The sequence below is a fragment of the Schistocerca cancellata genome, chromosome 5 (genome assembly GCF_023864275.1).
Source record: "Schistocerca cancellata isolate TAMUIC-IGC-003103 chromosome 5, iqSchCanc2.1, whole genome shotgun sequence".
Classification (NCBI taxonomy): Eukaryota; Metazoa; Arthropoda; class Insecta; order Orthoptera; family Acrididae; genus Schistocerca; species Schistocerca cancellata.
In genome coordinates this window covers 421,839,045-421,866,663 of record NC_064630.1, presented here as the reverse complement: position 1 = coordinate 421,866,663, position 27,619 = coordinate 421,839,045, and the positions used below count along the sequence as shown (strand labels likewise).

The 27,619-nt window shown below is 43.1% G+C and overlaps 1 protein-coding gene across 1 annotated transcript in view; it reads left to right on the top strand.

Annotated features, from left to right (window-relative positions):
- Positions 1-27,619, top strand: part of LOC126188195 (adenylate cyclase type 2-like) — a 258,257-nt gene that overhangs the window by 67,543 nt on the left and 163,095 nt on the right. The window contains exon 2 of the mRNA XM_049929738.1: positions 15,860-15,994. Coding sequence (XP_049785695.1) covers positions 15,935-15,994 — 60 coding nt within the window. The 5' untranslated portion in view covers positions 15,860-15,934. The remainder of the gene's footprint in view (positions 1-15,859; positions 15,995-27,619) is intronic.

The window sequence follows — 27,619 nt, the reverse complement described above, 5'->3', positions numbered from 1 at the left end:
TTTAATATTTCAACATTAACCACAAACACCGATAGAAGGAATCATTAGACTCTTCTTTGAGCTCAATCAGCTGAAATGTTGCTGGCATTTCAATTGCAATCGCCTCCGAACTCAGCAGCACTTCTACTGTCGTAGTCACTTGATCACCCAAATATCCCAAAGTTTTTTACTGTACAATCATTTACGCTATTGCCAGTACACGTAGTGCTACTGGAGCTGCATCACGTAACGCATATTTTTATACTCTTTTTAATCACTGAGTTACAACCAGTCAGTAACATTGTGTAAGTTCCTTCGACTTGTAATATCAGTGGGACAATGGTTGTTATAATGAGGCGTTGATATAAGTCATGCGGCATAGCCAAACGCGCTGTATGACTTGCTGCTGTCAGTGCAACAGTGAGAGGGGGAAGTCTGTTGAATGAACAGATGCCCTATTTCATGACGTTAACTTGATGCTCAGAGGATTAGGTGGGTTTTAGGGCAGTTTTAAATTCTGAAGGTCTGTGATGTTTTCCTGGAAACAATCTTGCATCCATTAGCTTCGCTGGTGGAGTCGTCATTTGGGGCCGCGCCAACAGTTCAGCAGATATCTGTACATAAGCCCTACTGTCTTTGCTTGTTGCTTAACGGGTGTTTCTCAGTGATCATACTGGACTGTCTCCTTCTGTCTGGATTGTAATGTGGTGACAAAACTTTCAGTCAAGCGCGTAAAATTTGTAAAAGAATTTTTATAGCAATGAACTACAAATTATGTAGTTGTTATAGCCTTATGATTGATTTAAATGTAATCGTTTGATTGGCATTTACTCTCTATAGTAGATTAATGCTATAAGATTATTCTCGACCTTCAAGAAGCGAGCGACGTGTAGTGGTTAATACACTGGATACCTATTAAGGAGTAGGTTTCGAATCCCTGTCCAGATATTCTGATTTAGCATATACGCAGCTTTGTGCAGCAGAAGTAGGAACTATTTCTTCAAGACGACCGCAGTCATCTCCGTGACGGTTAGTGCTCCATCTCTAATGATATCGACGTCGTCTAGCCAAACAGTAAGCATTCTTTATCCATTCTTCGTGTTTTTGTATCATGCTACACTTTATCTGACTACAATCTTCGGCATTCATAACATTTCATAAAAAGCGCACAGCACAGAAAGGACGGAAAATGCGCGTTCTATTGAACAGTTTGCGAGGAGCGGGGGAAGTCGGTAGCAGTTGAATGCGTTGTTCGTAACGCTACACTCACACAGCAATTTTCAGCACCCAAGTAACGGAATCCCTAGTCCGAAGTTGCCCTGATTTTTGCTAATGAGAATGTGGACCTGAAACACATAAACATTGCTTGTAACTGAGTATGGTAACGGATCTTTACTTGAACGGCTAGAGATCACATATGGGTGGTCCATGAATGACGCATGTGACGTGGGAAGTTTCTCAGCAGCTACGCTCCACCAATTTTTCGTCAAAGAACTGAAGGCAATGTGAATACAAAAATCGTCCGGAACAGAAGAAGTAAAGAGTTAACACGATTGAATGACAGCATCAACGCTAACGGTATATGTTTCGAAGCAGTTCTGTGTAACAATTTGCCCTTCGTAATCTTATCTTTCATAATCATCTTTTGAGGCGATAGTTTTCAGTGCTGTCGCTGTAAAAAGCACAGGAAAAGCGAAGGCTATCGCATCTTAGAAGAACCAAACCGAATAAACCAAACAACCATAGGGGTAGTTTCTTCTTTGAATAGGTTGAGTTTGAAGACTGTTTCTTCATAATTCTATTGCTACACCTTGGCAGAGAACATAACTCACAATAGACCAGGTCACATTTTTACTTAAAAAGCTGTACTCTTATAGTCAGGTTACGTATCTGACAGTTCTGCAATATTATTTACTTCTCATGCTAAAATATACAGGGTGTAACGGGTACAAGTGCAGACAGTTTTACATGTGGTACCCTAAATGTACACGCATCAGTATGTTTGTTAGTTTTTCTTTGCTTCAAACGGTCTTCCCACAAAGACATCACAAACTTTATGACCTGATATTTTCTGCACCTCTGTAACTGCACTACTAAGTGGACTATGGCTGTCGGCATAGATTAACTGTTTTGCACCCACTTGTCTACACTTCAACACATGACCCGCTGCCCAAGGGAAAACAAGCATTAATGGATTGCTCTTGCCACATGTACTTGGAGGTACTAACCAATCTAAAAGCATACCACTTGTAATAGCTATAATTAAAAGTCTGCAAATGTAAACACTGATGTAATCTTGTTCAGCACACCGTCCTGAGTCACTAATAGAAATTTCTGCAATTATACACCCAGTGTAGTCTCTTTGCAGTTCTCGAGAATGAATGAACACAAAGTGCCCGTTGCCCATAGTTGATAAATAGCATGCCAAGTCAAAATAAATGTTGATAGTTCCTTTTTACACACACTGCAATGTAAAGGTAGGTGTACCCGAACTGCAAGAAGAGAGCAGCAATTTATTATTTTGAAAATCTCCAGGATGTGTGGAAACACCGATGTCGGTTTTAAAACGTCTTCCCTTGCTGTCTTCGCCCACAGCTTCTCAAGGTGGTGTCGCCATACTGAGCCGAACGCTATTTGGTCAGGTTATGACATTAGTGAAGAACTGTGGCTGTCTTAATAGTAACGGATGTCTATAGCATACAATAGAAACTAGCCCCAAGTTGATTTTGATTTACTTTATTTGAAGAGTATCGTAACTGGTTTAGAATTTCCTATTAGAAGGCTTGTATGTAATTTATGGTCTGCAGTTCGTGGTCGAGTGCTTAGCGTCGGGGTTCCGCGTTCAGTTCCCGGATGGACCGGAGATTTTCTTCGTTGTGTGAGTGTTTGTGTTGTCCTGAGCATTTCATCTCAGATTTATCACAAAGACATGGAAGTAGCAAAAGTGGCGTCCAGTAAACATACTTGCACCCTGCGGCCAAACAACGAGTATAGTCTCCTAGCCATATGATCACTGCACACATAAGTATGCAAGGAGTCTGATGATGAACGTGTAAATTCTAGCTGGTAATCGTCCTTTTTCAGTAAAGTAAACCAGAATCATGTTGTGGCTGGCTGCTGTTGTGCGTTATAAGCTGATATTTCTCCATACTTCACGATTACATAGCACTTACTAGGATGTGGAACTGACTTAAGTCTGGTGGGACCGAACGCCGTGTAATGAGTAGTACCATGTCCTTCAGCTTATTCCAAAAGTAGTGGCATATTGCCACACCCTCCGTGAGAACGACATGGGGGTAATGCCGTACGAGCTGCACATACTGTACATACTGCGCGTCGTCAGAGGTCAGAATTTTGTGTTACTTCAGATAGAAAACCATTGTCTCCAATGAAGATCTTTAGAAAAAGCGTTTGACGCTAACAAGGGAAAGCACATACTCATTTCGTCCAAATTTACGGTATATCCAGGGCTTTCTCAGAAATGAAAGTGATGGAACTGGGAGCTCCCGAACGCCGAGTGTTTGGAAAAAAATAGTATCTTTTGACGCGGGTTGGGCAAAGCAAGAGCCATTCATGTTACTGTGGTTTCCAGGCAACGGTTGGCGCAGCGGAAGTGGAGAACGGTATCGAGTCTCCATGTGGAAGTATTTTAAGTTCTTACGTTGTGTATTAAACCGAGGACCTAGAAACGACGGAGAGGCTTCGTCCGACCGTAGCCCTCAGTGGTTCACAACCCCACAACAGGCCACAGCATTCCACCCGCTCACCACCACCCTACACCGAACCAAGGTTATTGTGCGGTTCGGCTCTCTGTGGAGCAGCTTGTGCATTGTGCCTCGTGGTATGACGTAGCGCTCAAAATATTCGAATATATATATATATATATATATATATATATATATATATATATATATATATATATATATATATAAAATCAGTTACATCAACATCCTGAATATTGATTAAAGTATAGATGTGTCTATGCACTGAAGAACCAAAGAAACTGGTAAATCTTCCTAATGTTCCTGGAGCCACTCTGTAGCAATTCTGGGCATGTGAGGTTTCGCACTGTCGTGTTGGTATTTGCCCAAGCCCGTCGGAATTCACAATGGACATGAATGGATGCAGATGACGAGATAGGATGCTTATGCACATGTCACCTGTCAGAGTCGTATCTAGATGTCTCAGGGGTCCCATATAACTACACACGCCCCACACCATTACAGAGCCTCCACTGGTTTGAACAGTACCCTGCTGACATGCAGGCTCCTTGGATTCATGAGGTTGTCTCCATACACGTACACGTCCATTCGCTCGAAACAATTTGAAACGAGACTCGTCCGTTTGCAGTCATCAACAGTCCAATGTTGGTGTTGACGGGCTTAGGCGAGGGGTAAAGCTTTGTGTCGTGCAGTCATCAAGGGTACACGAGTGGCCCTTCGGCTCCGAAAGCCCATATCCATGATGTTTCGTGGAATGGTTTGCACGCTAACACTTGCTGATGGTCAGCCTTGAAATCTGCAGCAATTTGCAGAAGGGTTGTACTTCTGTCACGTGGAACGATTCTCTTCAGTCGTCTTTGGTCCCGTTCTTCCAGGATTTTTTTCCGGCCGCAGCGATGTCGGAGATTTGTTGTTTTACCGGATTCCTGATATTCACGGTACACTCGTAAAATGGTCGTACGGAAAGTCACGACTTCATCGCTCCCTCGGAGATGCTGCATCCCATCACTCGTGCGCCAACTATAGCTCCTCGTTCAAACTCACTTAAATCTTGATAACCTCCCATTGTAGCAGCAAAAACCGATCTAAAAACTGCTCCAAGCACTTGTTGTCTAGGCGCTTCAGTCCGGAACCGCGCTGCTGCTACGGTCGCAGGTTCGAATCCTGCCTCGGGCATGGATTTGTGTGATGTCCTTAGGTTAGTTAGGTTTAGGGGACTGATGAACACAGATGTTAAGTCCCATAGTGCTTAGAGCCATTTGAACCATTTGAACCATTTGAACTTGTTGTCTTGTATAGGCATTGCCGACCGCAGCGCCGTATTCTGTCTGTTTTTAAAAAAAATGTGTGTGAAATCTTATGGGACTTAACTACTAAGGTCATCAGTCCCTAAGCTTACACACTACTAAACCTAAATTATCCTAAGGACAATCACACACACCCATGCTCGAGGGAGGACTCGAACCTCCGCTGGGACTGTCTGTTTACATAGCTTTGTATTTGAATACTCGTGCGTATACCAGTTTCTTTGGTGCGTCAGTGTATATCATAATCAGTATTCGAAATATTGATGTAATTGATGTAACGATTTGTTAGTGATACAAGGACGCATAGGTTTCAACGTTTTGTTAAAGACGAAGTCATTACGGACAGAGCACGAGCTCGGATGTGGCAAGCAAGGTAAAAAAAATCGGCCTCGCACCCACTCTAATCAAGTGAGGAGACCAAAAAAAACTAAAACTGGATGGTTAGACAGGAGGAGATGGGCAGCGATGGGAAAGGACAAGGTGGACACGAATAGGAGGGAGGCGGAGTTGAAGAGAGAGAGAGGAGAGAAGGAGATGGACAGGGAAAGGAAAGAGGATCAACTGGATAGAGACACGGGAGAAGAACTGATGGGCAGAGAGAAGAAGGAGAAGGAGATGACCAGAGGATGAAGGGGGAGATAGACGAAGGGGAAGAGGAGACAGTCAGAGAAAGGAAAGAGGAGGAGAAGGACAGACAGCGGACGGAAGAGGACATGAACAGCGAGAGGGAGATGGATAGGGAGAGGGGAGAGCAGGAGGTAGAATTAGAGGGGAGAGGAGAAGATGGACAGAGAGGGAACAAGGGGATGGACGGCGACAGGGGTAAGGAGTTGATGGAATAATAGAAGACTGGAGTAAATACATACCCTGCGAAGCTGGGTACTATGCTACTCACTCATAAAACTCCTGTTCCCTAAGCTTTATCTGGCAGTTGTGCCCACTCATCGTTCTGCACCTGCATAAGCTCTTCACTCTTGAAATAAACAACCCTCACTGTCAAGTGCTCTTAATCTGGAAGTAATCAGAGCCGCACGTCTCAAAGCCAGACCTATAAGAATGGTACACGAGAACATTGAAATCGGCTGATAAGCAGTCGGCGCAAATTTTGACCGATATGCTGGTGTGTTGCAATAACGAATAAAACAACTGTCGACTCTCGGTCATGAACATATAGACTGATGTGAGGCAGTGAATAGCACATTGAACTCCCATTGAGGAGTTATCACGTTATTACCCTCACTCCAATAGGAGCTTGGTAGTTTTTACCCCCACAGTATTTCTTTCCACATTGTGACCAATATGTGTACGAAATATGAATGAAATCGTTTCATGGGTTTAGGATGAGCGTCTTACCGGTGAATGTGCCCGCGTACGCAAATGTCCAATATATTTCACATATATTTAACATATTTCACTTACATCTCTAGAGAATTTCGCCCTGCAATTTCATTACCCCGCATCCGAATGTTTATGACGTCGTCTCTCGTGTACTTTGTCGTACAGTGATATAATTTTCCAGGTACATCCAGTGGTACATGTGGCTACTGTTTCGAAATGCATTGTGAATAGAGTTAATAATAAAGAAATAATAAATTAAAACGTCCTGCATGATGCGGCTTATTCACGTGTCATATCTCCTCAACTATGTGTCGCACAGTGATATAATTTTGCTGGTACATTCAGTGGTGTACGTGAATACTGTCTGAAAACTGTGTCGTGAATACGGTTCGTAGTAAAGAAGTAAGAAAATAAAACGTCATGCCTCATATGCCAGTTTTACTGCATGAAAAGCGAAAATGAAGTAAATGATAAACTTTTTTCATTTCGTCATTTTGTGGGATTTGTCAACGAGAAAAATCTTCGTAAAGGTTTGAAAGACGTTGCAGATCACTAAGAGCTATCATGGTGATGAAATTATGTGTATTCGTGCATCGTGGGTACACTGCATTTTCACCCCCACATCTTTGATAGGTATATGGTTCTTACCCCTCAGCGATTATGTCCAGGCAATAAGTGACATGTGTACCACCTTTGATTGAATTTGGTCCAGTGCTTTAGTAGGAGATGTGGAACACACACACACACACCCACACAAGTGTGCATCTCGAAGAATCAGGTAGTTCATGAGGGCAGAGGAGTTTATTATGAATAGTCAAATAAATGAGGACGCACTGCAAAAACTTCTCAGTATTGTTTTACAAAACCGTTTTGGCAATATACAAATTGTGTAACATTTTGACGTAGGAGTTTGGTTTAACTATAGTACCAGGGTCCCTTGCGAAACTTTCGCACTTTCATAATTTTAAACAGCTACGACACTATTTGGAAAATGTTCAGAAGTGTTTGAATTCCTAAAGGACGAAACTGCTGAGACTTACACACTACTTAAACTAACTTATACTAAGAACAACAGACACACACACACACACACACACACACACACACACACACACACACACACACACACACACATGCCCGAGGGAGGACTCGAACCTCCGGCCGGAGGGGCCGCACGGTCCGTGACATGCTGCCTCAAACAACGTGGCCGCTCCACGCGGCTCTTTTCAGAATAAGTGTAGTCGTTGGTACAAGGGCATTTGTGGCAACAAAGAGAATACATATTTAAAAATGAACCAAACTACGTGAAATAATAATCATGAATTTATGCCACATCCTCGTATATACATTTCCATGCACATACTTTTGAACAAAATTCTTTCAGGGCATTACAGTAACTCGGTGTAAACGATATTTGACGTAAGAATGTAACCTCCGTGTACTTTTTGTTTTTCATTTTCTTTAAGATATAGAAAAATGTTACTTGATTTAGTTATCCTTGAAAAGGCTGCACACAGTCGTCTGTGAGTAAAGACGGGATTTGGTAAATACAGTCCTGCTCTCTGAAGAATTTATCCCTGCGACTTGTTCGCAGTGATCGCAAATGCAATTTTAATAGGCAACTGTCAAGCAGACGGTTATGATATGCTGGGACAAATGGTGTTAAATTTATCCGTGATATTACAACAGTTTTCCCAGTGTCAATCAGCAGAGCATTACTTCAAAACAGGGGTCCCATATGAAACTTTCGCACGTTTATTGTTGTAAATAATGACAGTATTTGGAATAAGTGTAGTCGATGGGATAAGAGTAGTTGGCGACAATGACAAAAAATGTTTGTTGTTTCGGGGAGTAATATTCGTTTAGAAAAGTCAGCTTTCGCGACGCATAGAGATAATGGACTACTGCATTCAAATTATCCGGTTAATAAGTACTTTCAAATAAGTAAAAAAGTATTTGTAATAAGATAATATGGAAAAAGAGTATCTTATTTGTGATTAAAAAGTTATCTTCGTAAAATATGGGTGTGAAGCTGGGTGTCCATGACGCCCTTTTACCTATGATAGTCAAAAGTCTCTCTGGTGTTAAAATTTTCCTCATATGGTAAGTTTTCGCGCAAAATCGGTATGCAGTGTCAGCAGCCGATTAAAAAATCTTTCTAACGATACCCCATTCATCCCTGTACGATTAGTATGTGTTGAGAAAAACGTATGTTGACTCGACAAATTAGTGTAATGCTGAAATCAGCGAGAACTCAAGAATAATAATACATCCTTATAACGAAAAGGAGGAGGAGGAGATTAGTGTTTAACGTCCCGTCGACAACGAGTGGAGACGGAGTGCAAGCTCGGGTGAGGGAAGGATGGGGAAGGAAATCGGCCGTGCCTTTTCAAAGGAACCATCCCGGCATTTGCCTGAAGCGATTTAGGGAAATCACGGAAAACCGAAATCAGGATGGCCGGAGACGGGATTGAACCGTCGTCCTCCCGAATGCGAGTCCAGTGTGCTAACCACTGCGCCACCTCGCTCGGTATAACGAAAAAAAAAACTTCCATAACGAAATCATTTATTTTTCCCGCGTCAGGAGATATTTAATGAAATTTTATTGCCTTCAGATCATATCGCACAAGCTTGTATGTATGTATGTATGTATGTAGGTCTTTGGGTATGTGGTGAGCAGGAACGAAACTATATCGTTGCTGGTAGCACTTGACTATCCAGAAATCGCCGATATCACTTTATTATCATATCCTTATCGTTGAAACGCCTGCATATAGATCGTCCATTTACCACGAGGTGAAAATTGCATTCATTTGCGTTGGTGTGAGATATAGCTCTCTTATCCCCTTAACGCTCTGGTGCCATCGTCTATGCATCGATAACGCTTCGATTGTGGAGTAATTAATGGCAGCAGATGGTACGCTATTTAAAAGGAAGCGATAAGCCGATACCTTTATATTATCTCCGTATCTTGTGACGCTATTACTCACTTGCTATGTTTTCCCTGAATCCAACGCTCAATAAAAATTTGGGTAAAATGTTTCCCCTTACTAAAAGGAGCAAATCTGTTTAACTCAAAACCCGATTAGATTTTCGTTATTTCTTTTTCTTTACGTAGCTTATACAAGGCGGTCAGAGACAGCCTGAACAGCTTGAAACGATGTTGCAGGCTAGGTTGTGTTGAGAAACAAGTGTTAAAAAAAAATTCGATGCGTTGCGCCGTTTAAGATTTAATTAGCATTGAAGTTGGCCCAGTGATAAAGAAGGATCTAATTAAATCGTAAAGAGTTACAGATTTTTTATGTTTTTATGTAACACTACGAGTTTCAGTGTTCGCTTCCATGACCAAGGTCTCTTACGAAGGCTGATGCAGTTAGGCTTTATCGAAAGACAGCGTGTTCGAATTCTAGTGGTACAAGAAATTTGCAAAAGCAGTGCACAGACGGCAAGGCGAGGAGGGTTGGTTGCGTGTATCTCCTGGTTACTGACCCATCCTCAATCTTCAATGTCCTCTGGCAAGTTACGATCTCTCTGCGATATTTCACAGTAGTAGTAAGGAAAGGCGAAATTAAATATTTGGACCCAAAGCCTTAACCTAGGGATGTGGGACTATGTAATAACTCACTAAACGTGTCGGAAGTAGAATCCGGAGAGCGAAAACGTTTATGCGTTACGCTGCTGCAGTTGACAGCCAGTAGTAGTAGTAGTAGTAGTAGTAGTAGTAGCAGTAGTAGAAGATAGATACTGACAATATGAGAACTAATATAAAATAGTGTAAAAGGTTTATATATATATATGTGTGTGTGTGTGTATGTATGTATGTATATAAAATATGTGTGTGGGGGGGTGTATGTGTACTATGTGATCAAAAGTATCCGGACACCCACAAAAACAGACGTTTTTCGTCTTAGGTGCCTTGTGCTGCCACCTACTGCCAGGTACTCCAGATCAGCTACCTCAGTAGTCATTAGACATAGTGAGAGAACAGAATGGGGCGCTCTGCGGAATTCGCGGACTTCGAACGTGGTCACTTGTGTCATACGTCTGTACGCGAGATTTCCACACTTCCTAAACATCCCTAGGTCCATTGTTTCCGGTGCGATAGTGAGGTGGAAACGTGAGGGGACACTTGCAGCACAAAAGCATATAGGCCGACCTTCTCTGTTGACTGAGAGAGACCGCCGACAGTTGAAGAGGTTCGTAATGTGTAAAAGGAAAACATCTATCCAGACCATCACACAGGAATTCCAAACTGCATCAGGATCAAATGGTGCAAATGGCTCTGAGCACTATGCGGCCTAACTTCTGAGGTCATAAGTCGCCTAGAACTTAGAACTAATTAAACCTGACTAACCTAAGAACATCAAACACATCCATGCCCGAGCCAGGATTCGAACCTGTCGCCCAGTTCCAGACTGTAGCGCCTAGAACCGCACGGCCACTCCGGCCGGCGCATCAGGATCCTCTGCAAGTACTATGACAGTTAGGCGGGAGGTGAGAAAACTTGGATTTCGTGGCCGAGTGGCTGCTCATAAGCCATGCATCACGCCGGTAAATGCCAAACGACGCCTCGCTTGGTGTAAGGAGCGTAAACATTGAACGATTGAACAGTGGAAGAACGTTGTGTGGAGTGACGAATCTCGGTACACAATGTAGCGATATGATGGCAGGGTGTAGGTATCGCGAATACCCGCTGAACGTCATCTGCCAGCGTGTGTAGTGCCAAAAGTAAAATTCAGAGGCGGTGGTGTTATGGTGTGGTCGTGTATTTCATGGAGAGGGCTTGCACCCATTGTTGTTTTGTGTGGCACTATCACAGCACAGGCCTACACTGATGTTTTAAGCAGCTTCTTGTTTCCCACTGTTGAAGTGGAAGCTGTCATCTATCAACACTATCGACCACCTGTTCATAATGTACGGCCTGTAGCGGAGTGGTTACACGACAATAACATCCCTGTAATGGATTGGCCTGCATAGAGTCCCGACCTGACTCCTATAGAATACCTTCGGGATGTGTTGGAATGTCGACTTCGTGCCAGGCCTCACCGACCGACATCGATACCTCTCCTCAGTGCAGCACTCCGTGAAGAATGGGCTGCCATTCCCCAAGAAACCTTCCAGCACCTGACTGAACGTATGCCTGTGAGAGTGGAAGCTGTCATTAAGTCTAAAGGTGGTCCAACACTATCTTGAATTCCAGCATTATCGATGGAGGGCGCCACGAACTTGAAAGTCATTTAAAGCCAGGTGTCCGGATGCTTCTGATCACATAGTGTATATATACAATATTTATTATCTGTCCTTATTTAAATAGAGTTAACAGACACGTTTGCAGCACTCACATGAACAGCCTACAGTTGTTGACTCCTAGCAAGAAAATTGTCTTGTGGTTCTTGTTTTTTATTTTTTATTTATGTTAAACTGAATCAAGAAATACAGGATTGTACATACCAAAATGCAATTCTCAATAGATTTTAAACCAGAACAGAAACAAAATGATCGATTTTTTAAGCATGACAATAGGTTTTTAGAAAAATCCCGCACAGCCTTGTGACACATGGCCGTGATCCGTTCACCGGACAGAGACATTAAACTTGAAACTACTCGACACAGTAGCCTTTTTACAGACATCTGCTTTTTCTACTTCTCGCTTTCATTCATTTCTATCATCATTTAAGATGTAAACACAATATAACGATACTGAACAGTCGTCACACGATACATTTATACATCTGATAAACCATCGACAGGCCAGAAGAAAATTAAAGGCAGTGGCAAACCATAGTCATTAGAATCTCGCCAAGAGAATACTGTCGAATGTAGCACATTTCCATTACCTCCAATAATGGGAATACTCATTCACTCAGTTATCTATTTCACAGACTGTACTACATTTTGAAACTATGTAAACATCTCTTGTAGACCGCCTACTTTTGTTTTCACCAAACACAATAACCTTTTACTTTTGTTTTCTGTTACTGGTCACTTTTCTGTTTTACGTTTAACTTAATGTAACGTAATGCGTTTCGAGCATTTTCTGCCATCTTCAGGAGTTTAACCATACAGAAAGTTATTACCTAAAAACAAATTGTCTTAAGCTAGAGTAATATAGATCTTTTTGTTTACTGTTCGCTTTGTGCAAAATCGGAAAAAGTTAAATAATGAATATCATGGAAGAAACGGAAATTTTCATTCATAATACAAAGTATCGAGATAATATTTTTCAAATGGTTCAAATGGCTCTGAGCACTATGGGACTTAACATCTGTGGTCATCAGTCCCCTAGAACTTAGAACTACTTAAACCTAACTAACCTAAGGACATCACACACATCCATGCCCGAGGCAGGATTCGAACCTGCGACCGTAGCAGCCACGCGGTTCCGGACTGCGCGCCTAGAACCGCTAGACCACCGCGGCCGGCGATAATATTTTTGTTTGGAAATTTGTGGTAAGGTCTTATGGGACAAAACTGCTGAGGTCATCGGTCCCTATGCCTACGCACTACTTAATCTAACTTCAGCTAACTTACGCTATGGACAACACTCATACCCATGGCCGAGGGAGGACTCGAACCTCCGACGGGGGAGCCGCACGAACCGTGACAAGGCGCCTCACACCACGCTGCTGGAGACAATATTCTTAATGAGATAACCGATTTCAAAAACCCAAAATCCAGTAGTCTTAAGCCAGTTCTAATGCAATAGATTTAAGATGCGCCTATGTAAACGAACGACTACCAGACTGTCAATATCGTGAATATCACCGTATATACAATAATCGATTCTCATCCATGCTACAAGGCCGGCATATGGTATTAAGTGTATAGTGTTCACATGTACGTAGAAAAAATTACGCAGTAAACAACGTCAAGGACTAGTGACAAAGTAAGTAGTACGAAGTGTAATGTTATACAACAGATCCGCCAGTGTACCATGGATGAAAAACGAAACTTTGGGACGGCCAACAACTGCCATATATACATATATATGAGAACCACTCCATTTTCGCAATATAATAATTGACACAAAACTACCTGCATCCCATACAATCTGTGGTATCAGTCATAATAAACACTGAGACACTGCTCCACACAAGCAGAAGACGTCACTGGATATCAATTGTTGACCAACCACTGCCCTCCATCCTTCCAAAAACCTCAACAGACCCTGCAGCAGTAGACAGTAAATAAAAGTTCTACATTAATATTCTTAAAGACAATTTCTTTTTAAGCAGAAAATGTGCAGAACACTCTCGAACGGTGTTGCGTTACGTGAAATTAAACATAAAACGTACATTCAGCTTCACAAAAAAGTGATCACCGTTATGTATGTGAAATAAAAGACACTATTACATAAACACTGAAGAGGCAAAGGAACTGGTACACCTGCAAAATATTGTGTAGGGCCACCGTGAGCACGCAGAAGTGCAGCAACACCACGTGGCATGGACGCGACTAATGTCTGAAGTAATGATGGAGGTAACTGACACCGTGAAACCTGCAGGGGGTGGAGATCTCTTCAGAACAACACGTTGAAGGCATCCCAGATATGCTCAATAATGTTCATGTCTGGGGAGTTCGGTGACCAGCGGAAGTGTTTCGACTCAGAAAAGTGTTCCTGAAGCCGCTCTGTAGCAATTCTGGGCGTGTGGGGTGTCGCATTGTCCTACTGGAATTGCCCAAGTCCGTCGGAATGCACAATGGACACGAATGGATGCAGGTCATCAGACAGAATTTTTACGTACGTCTCACCTGTCAGAGTCGTATCTAAACATATCAGGCGTCCCATATCACTCCAACTGCACACGCTCCACACCGTTACAGAGCCTCCACCTGCTCCAACAGTCCCTTGCTGACATGTAGGATCTATGGATTTATGAGGTTGTCTCTACAGCCGCACACGTCCATCCGCTCGATACAATTTAAAACGAGATCAGGCAGCATGTTTCCAGTCATCAACAGCCCAATGTATGTGTTGATGGGTCGAGGACAGGCGTAAAGCTTTCTGTCATGCAGTCATCAATAGTACACGAGTGGGCCTTCTGCTCCGAAAGCCCATATCGATGATGTTTCGTTGAATGCTTCGCACGTTGACACTTGTTGATGGCCCAGCATTCAAGTCTGCAGCAATTTGCGGAAGGGTTGCACTTCCGTCACGTTGAACGATTCTCTTCAGTCGTCGTTGGTCTAGTTCTGGAAGGATCTTTTTCCGGCGGAGATTTGATGTTTTACTGGATACCTGATATTCACGGTACATTCGTGAAATGGTCGTACGGGAAAATCCCTACTTCATCGCTACCTCGGAGATGTTGTGTCCCATCGCTCGTACGCCGACTATAGCACCACGTTCAAATTCACTTAAATTTTGATAACCTGCGATTGTAGTAGCAGTAACCGATCTAGCAACTGCGCCAGACACTTGTTGTCTTATGTAGGCGTTGCCGACCGCAGCACCGTATTTTGCCTGTTTACGTATCTCTGTATTTGAATATGTATGCCTACACCAGTTTCTTTGACGCTTCAGTGTATGTTTACATGAAAATAAATGTCATTACTAATTGCACAATTACCTAATAGTTAATCCAGTGCCCGCATCTCGTGGTCGTGCGGTAGCGTTCTCGCTTCCCACGCCCGGGTTCCCGGGTTCGATTCCCGGTGGGGTCAGAGATTTTCTCTGCCTCGTGATGGCTGGGTGTTGTGTGCTGTCCTTAGGTTAGTTAGGTTTAAGTAGTTCTAAGTTCTAGGGGACTGATGACCTCAGATGTTAAGTCCATAGTGCTCAGAGCCATTTGAACCATCATCCATGCTTCCAACCTCTAAATATCGTTTGACTCACTTTGCAACGAATGTTTTTGACTTTCTAGTAACTTTAGCAACAGCTCCATAAGAAAGCTTTGGTCCCTTTGCATGATTCACAGGGAACAATGCTTTGCGACCCTTCAGATATTTTGCAGTCATTTTAAACTGCAACCGACAAAAGCGCATTGATTATAGATTCGAGACCACTACCAATACGTCGCTACGGACGTTACATTTACAAAAAAAAGAAGTTCAAATGTGTGTGAAATCTTATGGGACTTAACTGCTAAGGTCATCAGTCCCTAAGCTTACACAATACTTAACCTAAATTATCCTAAAGACAAACACACACACCCATGCCCGAGGTAGGACTCGAACCTCCGCCGGGACCAGCTGCGCAGTCCGTAAATTGCAGCGCCCTGTACCGTTCGGCTAATCCCGCGCGGCGGTACATTTACAATCATGCCGTACACTTTCTTGTGGAACTGACTGTATAAAAGTGACTATTAGCAGAAAATACAAGTAAATAATCATTCGACAGAGTCACGGGTCCCAAACGTAGCCAGCATGGCCACAAGTAACTTTCTCGTACCCGAAACAAATATTGAGTAGAATTAGTGTGACAATAGTCGGCTCGGTGTCTTACAAACACTTTCAACACTGGTATGAGTCACTGTATTGGAAGTAACCGGAGTCGCGGTCTTGGTGTTGCAGCACCAGTTCCGGGTGAAGAACCTGGAGGAGCTGTTCGCGCGCTACCAGCAGCGTCTGCAGGACGGCTACTTCTCCATGCTGGTGTTCGTGCAGGTGCTGCTGTGCGCCGCACACATCACAGCGCTGGCGCTCGCCGTAAGTACGCCTGCGTCTCCGCCCCAAAGCAAGCTGCTTCTCACCTTCGAAATTATAACTTTATCTAAACTCCTACGCAAAGCAAACTGTTGCTTGCAAGAAAGGGGCGGGGTTATGCACCAGGAAAGCAGCATACCGTCCCACAGTAATTTAAGTTGTTACACGCAAACGACCCCCTATGAACCATGGACCTTGCCGTTGGTGGGGAGGCTTGCGTGCCTCAACGATACAGATAGCCGTACCGTAGGTGCAACCACAACGGAGGGGTATCTGTTGAGAGGCCAGACAAACGTGTGGTTCCTGAAGAGGGGCAGCAGCCTTTTCAGTAGTTGCAGGGGCGTTTGGATGATTGACTGATCTGGCCTTGTAACGCTAACCAAAACGGCCTTGCTGCTGTGGTACCTGGAGTTACTAAAAGATACTAAAGGCTTCAGATAGATTATATAATGGTAAGACAGAGATTTAGGAACCACGTTTTAAATTGTAAGACATTTCCAGGGGCAGATGTGGACTCTGACCACAATCTATTGGTTATGAAGTGTAGATTAAAACTGAAGAAACTGCAAAAAGGTGGGAATTTAAGGAGATGGCACCTGGATAAACTGAAAGAACCAGAGGTTGTAGAGAGTTTCAGGGAGAGCGTAAGGAAACAATTGACAGGGATGGGGGAAAGAAATACAGTAGAAGAAGAATGTATAGCTTTGAGGAATGAAATAGTGAAGGCAGCAGAGGATCAAGTAGGTAAAAAGACGAGGGCTAGTAGAAGTCCTTGGGTAACAGAAGAGATACTGAATTTAATTGATGAAAGGAGAAAATACAAAAATGCAGTAAATGAAGCAAGCAAAAAGGAATACAAACGTCTCAAAAATGAGATCGACAGGAAGTGCAAAATGGCTAAGCGGGGATAGCTAGAGGACAAATGCAAGGAGGTAGAGGCTTATCTCACTAGGGGTAAGATAGATACTGCCTACGGGAAAATTAAAGAGACCTTTGGAGAAAAGAGAACCATTTGTATGAATATCAAGAGCTCAGATTGAAACCCAGTTCTAAGCAAAGAGGAGAAAGCAGAAAGGTGGAAGGAGTATATAGAGGATCTATACCAGGGCGATGTACTTGAGGACAATATAATGGAAATGGAAGAGAATGTAGATGAAGATGAAATGGGAGATATGATACTGCGTGAAGAGTTTGACAGAGCACTGAAAGACCTGAGTCGAAACAAGGCCCCCGGAGTAGACAACGTTCCAGTAGAACTACTGACGGCCTTGGGAGAGCCATTCCTGACGAAACTGTACCATCTGGTGAGCAAAATGTATGAAACAGGCGAAATACCCTCAGACTTCAAGAAGAATATAATCATTCCAATCCCAAAGAAAGAAGGTGTTGACAGATGTGAAACTTACCGAACTATCAGTTTAATAAGTCACAGCTGCAAAATACTAACACGAATTCTTTACAGACGAATGGAAAAACTAGTAGAAGCCGACCTCTGGGAAGATCAGTTTGGATTCCGTAGAAATACTGGAACACGTGAGGCAATACTGACCTTACGACTTATCTTAGAAGAAAGATTAAGGAAAGGTAAACCTATGTTTCTAGCATTTGTAGACTTAGAGAAAGCTTTTGACAATGTTGACTGGAATACTCTCTTCCAAATTCTAAAGGTGGCAGGGGTAAAATACAGGGAGCGAAAGGCTATTTACAATTTGTACAGAAACCAGATGACAGTTATAAGAGTCGAAGGGCATGAAAGGGAAGCAGTGATTGGGAAGGGAGTGAGACAGGGTTGTAGCCTCTCCCCGATGTTATTCAATCTGTATATTGAGCAAGCAGTAAAGGAAACCAAAGAAAAATTCGGAGTAGGTATTAAAATCCATGGAGAAGAAATAAAAACTTTGGGGTTCGCCAATGACATTGTAATTCTATCAGAGACAGCAAAGGACTTGAAAGAGCAGTTGAATGGAATGGACAGTGTCTTGAAATGAGGATATAAGATTAACATCAACAAAAGCAAAACGAGGATAATGGAATGTAGTCGAATTGAGTCAGGTGATGCTGAGGGAATTAGATTAGGAAATGAGACACTTAAAGTAGTAAAGGAGTTTTGCTATTTCGGGAGCAAAATAACTGATGATGGTCGAAGTAGACAGGATATAAAATGTAGACTGGAAATGGCAAGGAAAGCGTTTCTGAAGAAGAGAAATTTGTTAACATCGAGTATTGATTTAAGTGTCAGGAAGTCGTTTCTGAAAGTGGAAACTGAAACTCTTAAACAGCAAAAGACTGTCAGAAATTTGTAGTATTTTGCATGAACGTCGTGGAGAGCAGATTACAGATTGTCAGTTGGGTCCTGTTGGACAGCGCGTTTAGATGTGTCACCACATGGAACGACCTCAGAACATGCAAGAAGTTATGCAATGTGTGCCTTCCCGGCTAGCCGCGCGGTCTAACGCGCTGCTTCCCGAGCTGGAAGGAGGGGGGCCCGCGGATTCGGGTCGAGGTCGGGTGTGCCAGCCAGTCTGTGGATGGTTTTCAATCTGGTTTCCCATCTACCTCGGCGAATGCGGGCTGGTTCCCCTTATTCCGCCTCAGTTACACTGTGTCGGCGATTGCTGTGCAAACACCGTTTCCACGTACGACTGCACCATAATTATTCTACCAAGCAAACATTTCGGGTTACGCTCGTCTGGTACGAGACGTTGCCGGGAGGGTCCACTGGGGGCCGAACCGCTCAGTGACCCTTGGTTCTGCGTGGGGTGGCGGTGGGGTGGGTGGACTGCTGTGGCCTGTTGTGAGGTTGTGAACTGCTGAGGGCTACGGAGGGACGAAGCCTCTCTGTTGTTTCTAGGTCCACGACTTAATACATACATACGCAATGTGTGGCGTAGAGGCTTGCCAAAACTCAAAGTCACAGTATCATTAAAGTGTTCCATGTTTGCACACGTAATTCAGAGGATATTAAAAAAAAAAAAAATGTGTGCGATAGTTGTGACTTCTGAAATTTTCCCGGCGTATTTCTTCTTCTAATAATTTCCGGGTATGCAGCCGGATCCCGTTGACATTCGGCCACGATATTTCGGCCCAGAGACGTCCAGCTATCATCAGGTGAGTACACAACTACTGAAGAGCCCAGTTTTTTTTTCTTTATTGCAATTTTTATCACCTTACACAAGGCGGGATGTCAGCAGCTGAGTACGCCGCTCTTCAGCCTTGAGGTTTACAATAAGTAATACATAGAGGGGGCACAGAGAATACAATCAAAACGGTGGGCAAAACAATGTAGACACTAAAAAACAAAAAACATGGAGCCGTTCACGCTGGACGAGAAAACATCACTGACACTAGTTGACACGGCGCACAAAACATGGATGATGGCGACGGTACACGTGAACAGTGGCGGCTTGACGGCGAACAAACACTAGACACAAACGAAGGCACACACACGAGAACTGATGGCGATGACCTCCGGCGCGCGAATGTTCACTGTGCGTGTGCGAGTCCGGGGACCTGCCAAGAGAGGAGGAGGAGGAAGGGGAGTGGGAGAGCGAGAGGGGAGAGCAGAGATGCCACGGACAGGGGAGATAGGGGGAGGGAGGAAGGGGGAGGGGAAGCCCAGGGCAAGAGGGGTGGAGGGAGGGGACGGGGGAAAAGGAAAGAGAAGGGAAGGGAAGAGAAGGGAGGGAGGGTGCCTAAAAGAAAGGACACCGGAAGTGGGGGGTGGGGCAGGGTCAAAGTTGATAGAAGGGGTAGATGGAGGGGAGGAGGACATCATCAGGGAGGGGGAGCTGGTGGAAGCCACCTTGGGAGAGGGTAAGGAGGGTGGAGAGATGGGGACCGGGTGGGACATGGGAGTACAGGCGCGGCAGCGGGCGGGGGTGGGAGAGGATCGGGGAGACTAGCGGGTGAGGAGGATCGAGTTTACGGGAGGAGTACAGGATCCGTATTCTTTCAAGGAAAAGGAGGAGGTGGGGGAAGGGGATGAGATCGTACAGGATCCGCGTGGGGGAGGGGAGACGGATGCGATAGGCGAGGTGAAGAGCATGGCGTTCAAGGATTTGGAGGGATTTGTAAAAGGAAGGGGGCGGGGGGGGGGGCGGAGACCCAAGCCGGATGGGCATAACAAAGGATAGGGCGGATGAGGGATTTATAGGTGTGGAGGATGGTGGAGGGGTCCAGACCCCACGTACGGCCGGAGAGGAGCTTGAGGAGACTGAATCGGGAGCGTGCCTTGGCTTGGATTGTCCGGAGGTGGGGAGTCCAGGAGAGGTGACGGTTGAGGGTGAAGAGCCCAGGTGCAGTCGCGGTATTTATGTCGAATCTCGCGCATGCGAAATGTACTGGCATCCTACAGCGCATGCGTCAGGTGTTGACATGCGCAGCATAGCCGAGTAGTACGTGCTGCCCTCGGTAGTGAAAGTAAAAGATCATCTAGTCACTGAATATCGAATGACGCCGTCGATTCCGCTGTGGCTGTATAATTTTAATAACAGGATTCCAATTTTTATGCAGTTGAAAGCCGTTGTTAAGATTTATGATTATCGGTAAGACGTATTTCCACTGATTCTTTGATTACAGAATCCCAAAATCCGGAAACCGGAGCTAAAATTTTTGTTCCATTGTATTCCATTGAATGTCCCAAAGAAATACAGTGCTCTGCTACTGCCGAATTTGAAGGTTGCCGCAGACGGGTGTATCTTTCATGTTCTGTACATCGTTCATGGACAGTTCTTGTCGTCTGGCCATTGAAAAGACGCTTCACTTTTCTGTAATCATGCCATAGTTCCCTGCCAATTTAAAAATTATCACGTTAATTGCTACAGCGTCGCTCATGTTAAGCTACAGAGCGTATTCGATATTGTCCTACATGTAATGAAAATGTAAGTTGAGAACTACAACACAGGTAGCTGCGGATAGAGAGAGCCGTTGCGACATATAAAGATCTTATAACGATTAGATGTATCAAAAAAAATTGCTAGTGATGATGATGAAACTAATGATTATCAATTTTTGTAATTTTTGCGAACCACTCTTTGAGGTTTTTGTGTGTTATCTGGTACCTCGGCGACTGTGATGTGTAAATGATTGTTCAGTTCTGGAAGATTACCTCAAAATGTGTAGGCTGTAATAAGAGCTGCTGGTAAATCTGAATGTAATGACGCGATTTACAGTTTATCGTGGAATCCTCTTCATTGCATGACGTAGCACTTTGTGTATGTGGCTCTTCCAAGTGTCGAAGTCATTTTTAGCATAAAGAAAGAACCAGCCAAGATACGTACCTTGGATCTTGGGCTGCAATCCTTATGCCTGTCTAAACTGCTTACGAATAAATGAGAAACATTTTTCCATCACAAAATGAGTGGAAAGAATGCCGCCCTGATTAACATGCAGGGACTTAAAACAGTATTTATTTTAGATGTAGGCAACGGACATCTATGGGATAGTGGCAAATTCGTTCATTTCGCTCGATAAAGGAAATATTCGCCCTCATAGCAGGGAACTAGTAGCCTAGGTTCGAACACTCATTACGACATAAAAGTGACCAAAGAACTGATGAAATCGCACGGAATAAAGGCTATCTGATATTTCGCACAGGTCAGTCACTACGATTAATGACAGAAATGGTCTCGATCAGGGCTACTTTGTAATTCTTGGGTAGCACGACTTTCGATTTTCCTTTAGTGGTCAACAGAAGGAAACTATTCTTATATTCTTCTTTATTTAACGCATCGCTTATGTGAGTTGAGTGACAGACTTCGTATTTCTAAAAAGTGTTCAAAATTCTATAAATTTTGTCTCTGTTGTAGACCCTATCGTACTGAAAAATGATGAACCAATCGTTTGCCCTACGAACACATAACGTTTGGAACGTTCTAACATTCTGCGTGGTGTCTGTCTGTTCTAAGTCGTGTCTCCCTACCACTTTCGCGCAACGACGCTCTGAGCGTGTTTTTAGGGAATTGACTAGTTTGAACCTGGGACCAGTTGCTGGTAAGGAGACGCCAGACCACACATGACATGTAGAGTTCAGAAGAGTTCAGTGAGACTAGCGTTGATATAATCAAATACTTAAAAATTTCAGCGGCAGCTCCACTGCACTCCCTGTAAAAGAATCTTAATACTAACTAAATTTAGTGGAAGGGGTTCAAGGCTTTCCTATTTTTAGTTAGCTGGTAAAAGAACGTCGAAAAAGCAGTTAAGTTTACCGTTGGAATTTTTATTCTACTCACAAAACATTGTTTATAAATTGCGCTATTGATAAAAGGAAATATTTTAATACAGGATGATAAAAACCAAATGCGTTCAACAAAAATGTGAACGAATATTCCCTGAATGGGTTTCCAAGTTCTATAATGGATCGAAGGATGACCTATGCCATATCACATCTATAATCTAGGTTTTAAGTTAAGTTTCATAAAAGAGAAAACTATCAAAATGGTAACTATCAAAATGGTAACTATCAAAATGGTAACTCTCAAAATGGTCTACAGTGACCCTCAATTATCTTTAATTACTTATTTAACTTGTCGTAAATTGCAGTGGCTGATGTTGCTTCTCAATAATTATATAACAGAAAATTCATCGCCTTCAGATTTTAACTTCCAGTAGCAAATGTGAATACCACGAAGTTTAATTGGCGATCGACACTAGTATTACGCAAAAAGGGGGTGTAATAGATGAGACTTCTGCAGTTCTGAGTGAAGCTTTATGCGCTCTTATGCGGCATCGTGTGCGTTCATTACCTTGTCGGTGGTTAGTCAGCGTCAGGGGGCGGCGGGCGGTGCAGCTCCACACACCTCGCCGTCTTGGTAGCAACTCTCTCTAACCTCTCCTTACTACAATTTCCCGAAGTTGGTTTAAGAAAAAGGTATCTGGCTGTGTTTTCAACTGACTAATCAGGGTCTCAATGTTAACCTTAAGCTCCGCCTACAAAAATTCTGTCTATCCAATGGGAAACGTTATACTTTTCGTGGCGGGGCAATGTTTTTAATGTTTGCTATGTAACAGAGTCGCGTATAGTCTCACGCTAAAACTTGCAGCTGGTGTGGCCCATTTATTGTTATTGTAAGATCTATACTGTTCTTCTGGAGGGCTCTGTCCTTTAACATGGGCTGGGGGGTGGTCTTGGTGGTCGGCGGGAGATGTGGGTGTCCCTTATCGTAGGGCCTTCTAGCTTACACGACTCTCCTCTCTGCTTCTGTTCTCGTTTCTCCCCTCGGAACTGCGTCTGTTTCACGGTGGGAAGGTATGACATGCATTTAGGCGTTCTTGTGTTAGTCTGTGGTATTCCATTTGCTCACTCGTTGATCTTACTACTTTGGTTAATTTAATGTCACGATTTATTCGGAGCTATGTGACATACTGCCGGATTTGCTATCATGTCAGGATTTTCATGGAAGGTGTTGGATTTGCCTGACACCTTACAAAGTTCACGTACAAACCTCATTTTTGCAAAACAAATTCAACTAACATGGGCTGTAGTAACTCTTCGCTGCTTTAGCGAACATATTTTGTTTCAATCATTTGTCCTCTTCACTAAGATTCCATTAATACTGCCGCTCGGGGTAGCCGCGCGTCTCTCGCACCTTGACACGACGCGTGCGGCTGCCCCCGTCGGACGTTCGAGTCCTATCTCTGGCATGTGTTTGTGTGTGTGTGTGTGTGTGTGTGTGTGTGTGTGTGTGTGTTGTCATTAGCGTAAGTTTTATTCGTGATAATAAACGTGCGGAAATATAGGAGTAATATTTTAACTAGCAGAATTTAGGTCAGCAAAAGCCATTTCACATATTTTTAAATTTTTTACCAAAGAATAACAAAATTAATTTCAGGGAAAAAATCTCTCAGTATCGACTCTTGTCTCTTAAGCAGCAGCCTTCTAATGATCAGGTATTGCAAAGTTTTACAGTGAAACTTCCTCTGCTTCAGTGGAAGAAATGGCAGAATCGTCAATATGTCTTCCTGTTTTGCCTCTGATAAACATAGCTGGTTTTTAAGAGGCATGGTGTGGCCTACATCAGAAATGATCTTTCTTCTTTTGAATACATCGACATTTTTCCATTCTTCTGTTTCAGAGTAAGAGTATTTAATAGTTTTTGCGATGGATGAGTGTAAGACACTTTGATCAAACTGCACTTGGAAATTCTACGTTCCTGCATTGACAACAATGTTCGAGTAGCATCTTTAAAATCAAAGAAATCAGTTGTATGCATTGCATTTACATGGATGGATCCATAATTTTAGCTGATTCAACAATCTTGCGTAAATCTTGTGGAGCAAAGGCATTGCCAACCTTTCTTCGTTTCTCTGTAAGTGCAAAATCTCTGCCACAGCTCAAAAAGCTGTGCGCACTCATCAAATCCTTGTGTGTTATCTCTTCAAACCATCTCACACTGTGCATCAAATATACGGAAGAGACCTTGATGCTTGACACTTGGAACTTCAGTAGGAAGCAATGCTTGTGTGTGTGTGTGTGTGTGTGTGTGTGTGTGTGTGTGTGTATTCATAAGGGACCAAACTGCTTAGGTCATCGGCCCCTAGACTTACACACTACTTAAGCTAACTTACGCTAAGAACAACAAACACACCCATGATCGAGGGAGGACTCGAACCAGTGGCGGGAGTAGCTGCGCAGTCCGTGACAAGACGCCTTAAACCACACGGCCACTCCGAGCGGCGAAGCAATGCTTGGCGCAAAGGCCATGCGCCCTCTAGTAACGAATCTTTGAAACGTTTACTCCATGATATGGCTCTTGGAACAAGTCTAGGAACATACACCACAGTGCCGGGAACACAATAGCACTGAAAATGCGTTGTCAGTGCAAAAAATGCCAATGAGGACGTTTGAAATCTCTTTAATTGTTCCTTCTCTTTAATTGTTCGATACGCGAATGAAACACGAAGGACCCTCCGCTAAGTACTGTAAAGTAGCTTGCAGAATGTATATAATATGTAGATGTACTGAGTGGGAGTTCTTAAAACTGGCACATTTCGGGTACCTATAGAAATCAATTTCTACAAAATCATCACGAGACGGTGTTCAATGTTGTGATTATAGAGGACCAATTTTAGATAGTTTGTCGCTCTTAGTCTGTGTATATGTACTTTCATATAATCTTATTATCTTTGAATGCGTTATTTAAGACACACAGCCAACTCAACTACTAGAGGGATATGCTACGGAATTACTTAGGGCTTTGCAAACGAAACGTTCCTGTATCAGCAAGTATGGAAGAACTTCAATATCCTGTGCATTATCCGCTAGCTACAATGCAGACCTGCAGTCATCCTAGAGACCATCACAGAAGTTTTGGGTATTACTTTGGTAGATAGTGACCCATGCTAATTATAGCTGTTATACGAACCGATCAAGGGGTGATGCTGGTAACGCAGACAAGAAAATGCCCCGAGTTTAATGTACCACCTTTAATCGCAATTTTTGAGAAATGATTACAGAACTGGCTGGTTGGCGTGGTACATGTATCCTGCACTGCATGGATTCGCTCAAGCAGCAATCGTAGATTTTGGCTCACAACACCATGAAGTGCATACGTACTCTTGTTTGTCGCTGCCTGATATAATTTGCTATTTACCTTTCCCTTCCTCTACATCCTGCTCGCAAACGTCCATCAATTTCGCCGAAGCACAACATGCTCTGAATATTAACCAGAACATTATCCTAGTTATCCATTCAGTCATATTTTTCGCGACGTCATCAGAGATGAAGTGCATGGTGATTTGGTGTGAGAGAGAGCCTAGAGAGTGGCACGCTGATTCGTAGCCCAGCCTCCAGAAACTGTTCGGAGTGGTCCTAGATGGAACTGTTGGTGCAACACTGTTCCTAATTTGGTGGCAGTAACCATGCGAACAGCAATGGTAACTCGTCTGAGGTGACAATCAAAGTTTTTACCTGTCTGCCGCTGCCTCTTGTAACCAGGGCGACTAGCTATGTTGGACCATCATCAATGGCACAGCTGAAACGTTTCGTCCAACAGGTTGGCTATTTTTTCATCCTTCCGCACGTGCACAACAGGATCTTGCTGAAAGTCAGTTAAGGGGGCAAATTGTATTGCTCATCGACACATACTGGTATATATACCATGTTTCGTAATTCAGTTCGGTCCTCGAAGAAGATATCATTCTGCATCAAGTGAAATACGGTTGTTACGAGCTTGCTGTTCTTATTGACAGGGCGTAGTTCCCGTTCGCCCATGGTATAATTTTCTGAATCATTGCGTTTAGCGTATTAGTGCTTCGTGCCAGCGTTCATTTTTCATTTAGTATCAATCGGTGATAAGTTATCAGAAAAGGCGGGAATTTAGATTCATTACGATGTTTAACAAATAACTAGCAGAGAAATCCGGCAATGCCCAGATATTTATTTATAGCTGTGCGCCCATACCCACACCACGTAACGTCTGGCCTTGTGCTTAATGTTTATGACGACAAATCTCCTGAACTTTGGGTAGTACAATTATATAATTTTGTAAACACATTCAGCGGCATATGAGAATACTGTCTGCAAAATGTTTTGCGAATGGAATTAGTATCAACGAAGTAACATATTTAAACGTCATGCACGATGCGGCTTTTTTCGCTCAGCTCTAAGTTTACGACAGCATATCTCCTAAACCACGTGTCGCACGACGACATAATTGTGCATTTACATTCAGTGCTACATGTAAAAACTGTCTGCAAAATGTACCGCGAATACAATTAGTAGTAAAGAACTAATTATGACGTCATGCTCCATGCGGTACTTCTACTGTATGGACAGCAGAAAAGTATTAAGCGATAAACTTTTTTCCTTTCATCATTTTGTAGGGATTGTCAGCGAGGAAAAAATTTCATGTTTCAAATATATAATTTGTTTGAAATATAATTTGTATAATTCGTTGCAAGTCGCCAAGTGCCCTCATTCTCAAATACTGGATGAATAAAGTTTGGAAATTCATGCGTCTCCGGCTACGCTACCCTACCCCCACCCCTCAGATAGGTAGATGGTTCTTCTTGTTGCCAGACATTAAAGTATGTGTCTACGAAGTCTGGTTGAAATCGCCTGGGGATTTAAGAAGGGGTGTAGAACACACACACATCCATTTTTATAGTATTGATGGACATTAGCAGCAGTTAACTATTTATTGTAGAAATAGGAACTTCCTTCTGTCTTCCGTTACTTATGGATAGCTACTAGCAAATTTTTAAGTCGGTTGTTTACAGCACGTTTACAATAAAAGAGTCAATTTTAAGTACATACCGTAAATTATTCTTTTAGTTTTGTCTAGCCATAGAAACATACCAGAAGACAGCGTTCCTTTATGCTGTGCTTAAGTTCTGGTAAATTTCTAGGGCCACAATTTGCAACTGCTTCACGAAACGATGCGTCTTCAAAAATTAACCGAACGTGGATATTCAGCTGTATCTACAAAGAAACTAATGTAGAATGAAAGACCGAATTAAAAGCCGCGAAGAACATAACCAAAATCTATCATTTTTGAGGTGTTAGTGCAGTTGAAACGTTTTATATTCCTACATTGTTTTAGCTAAATGGAAGTCACTTCCCGGAAGATCAAAACTGTTCTGGAAACATCCCCAGGCTGTGGGTAAGCCACGTCTCCACAATATCCTTAT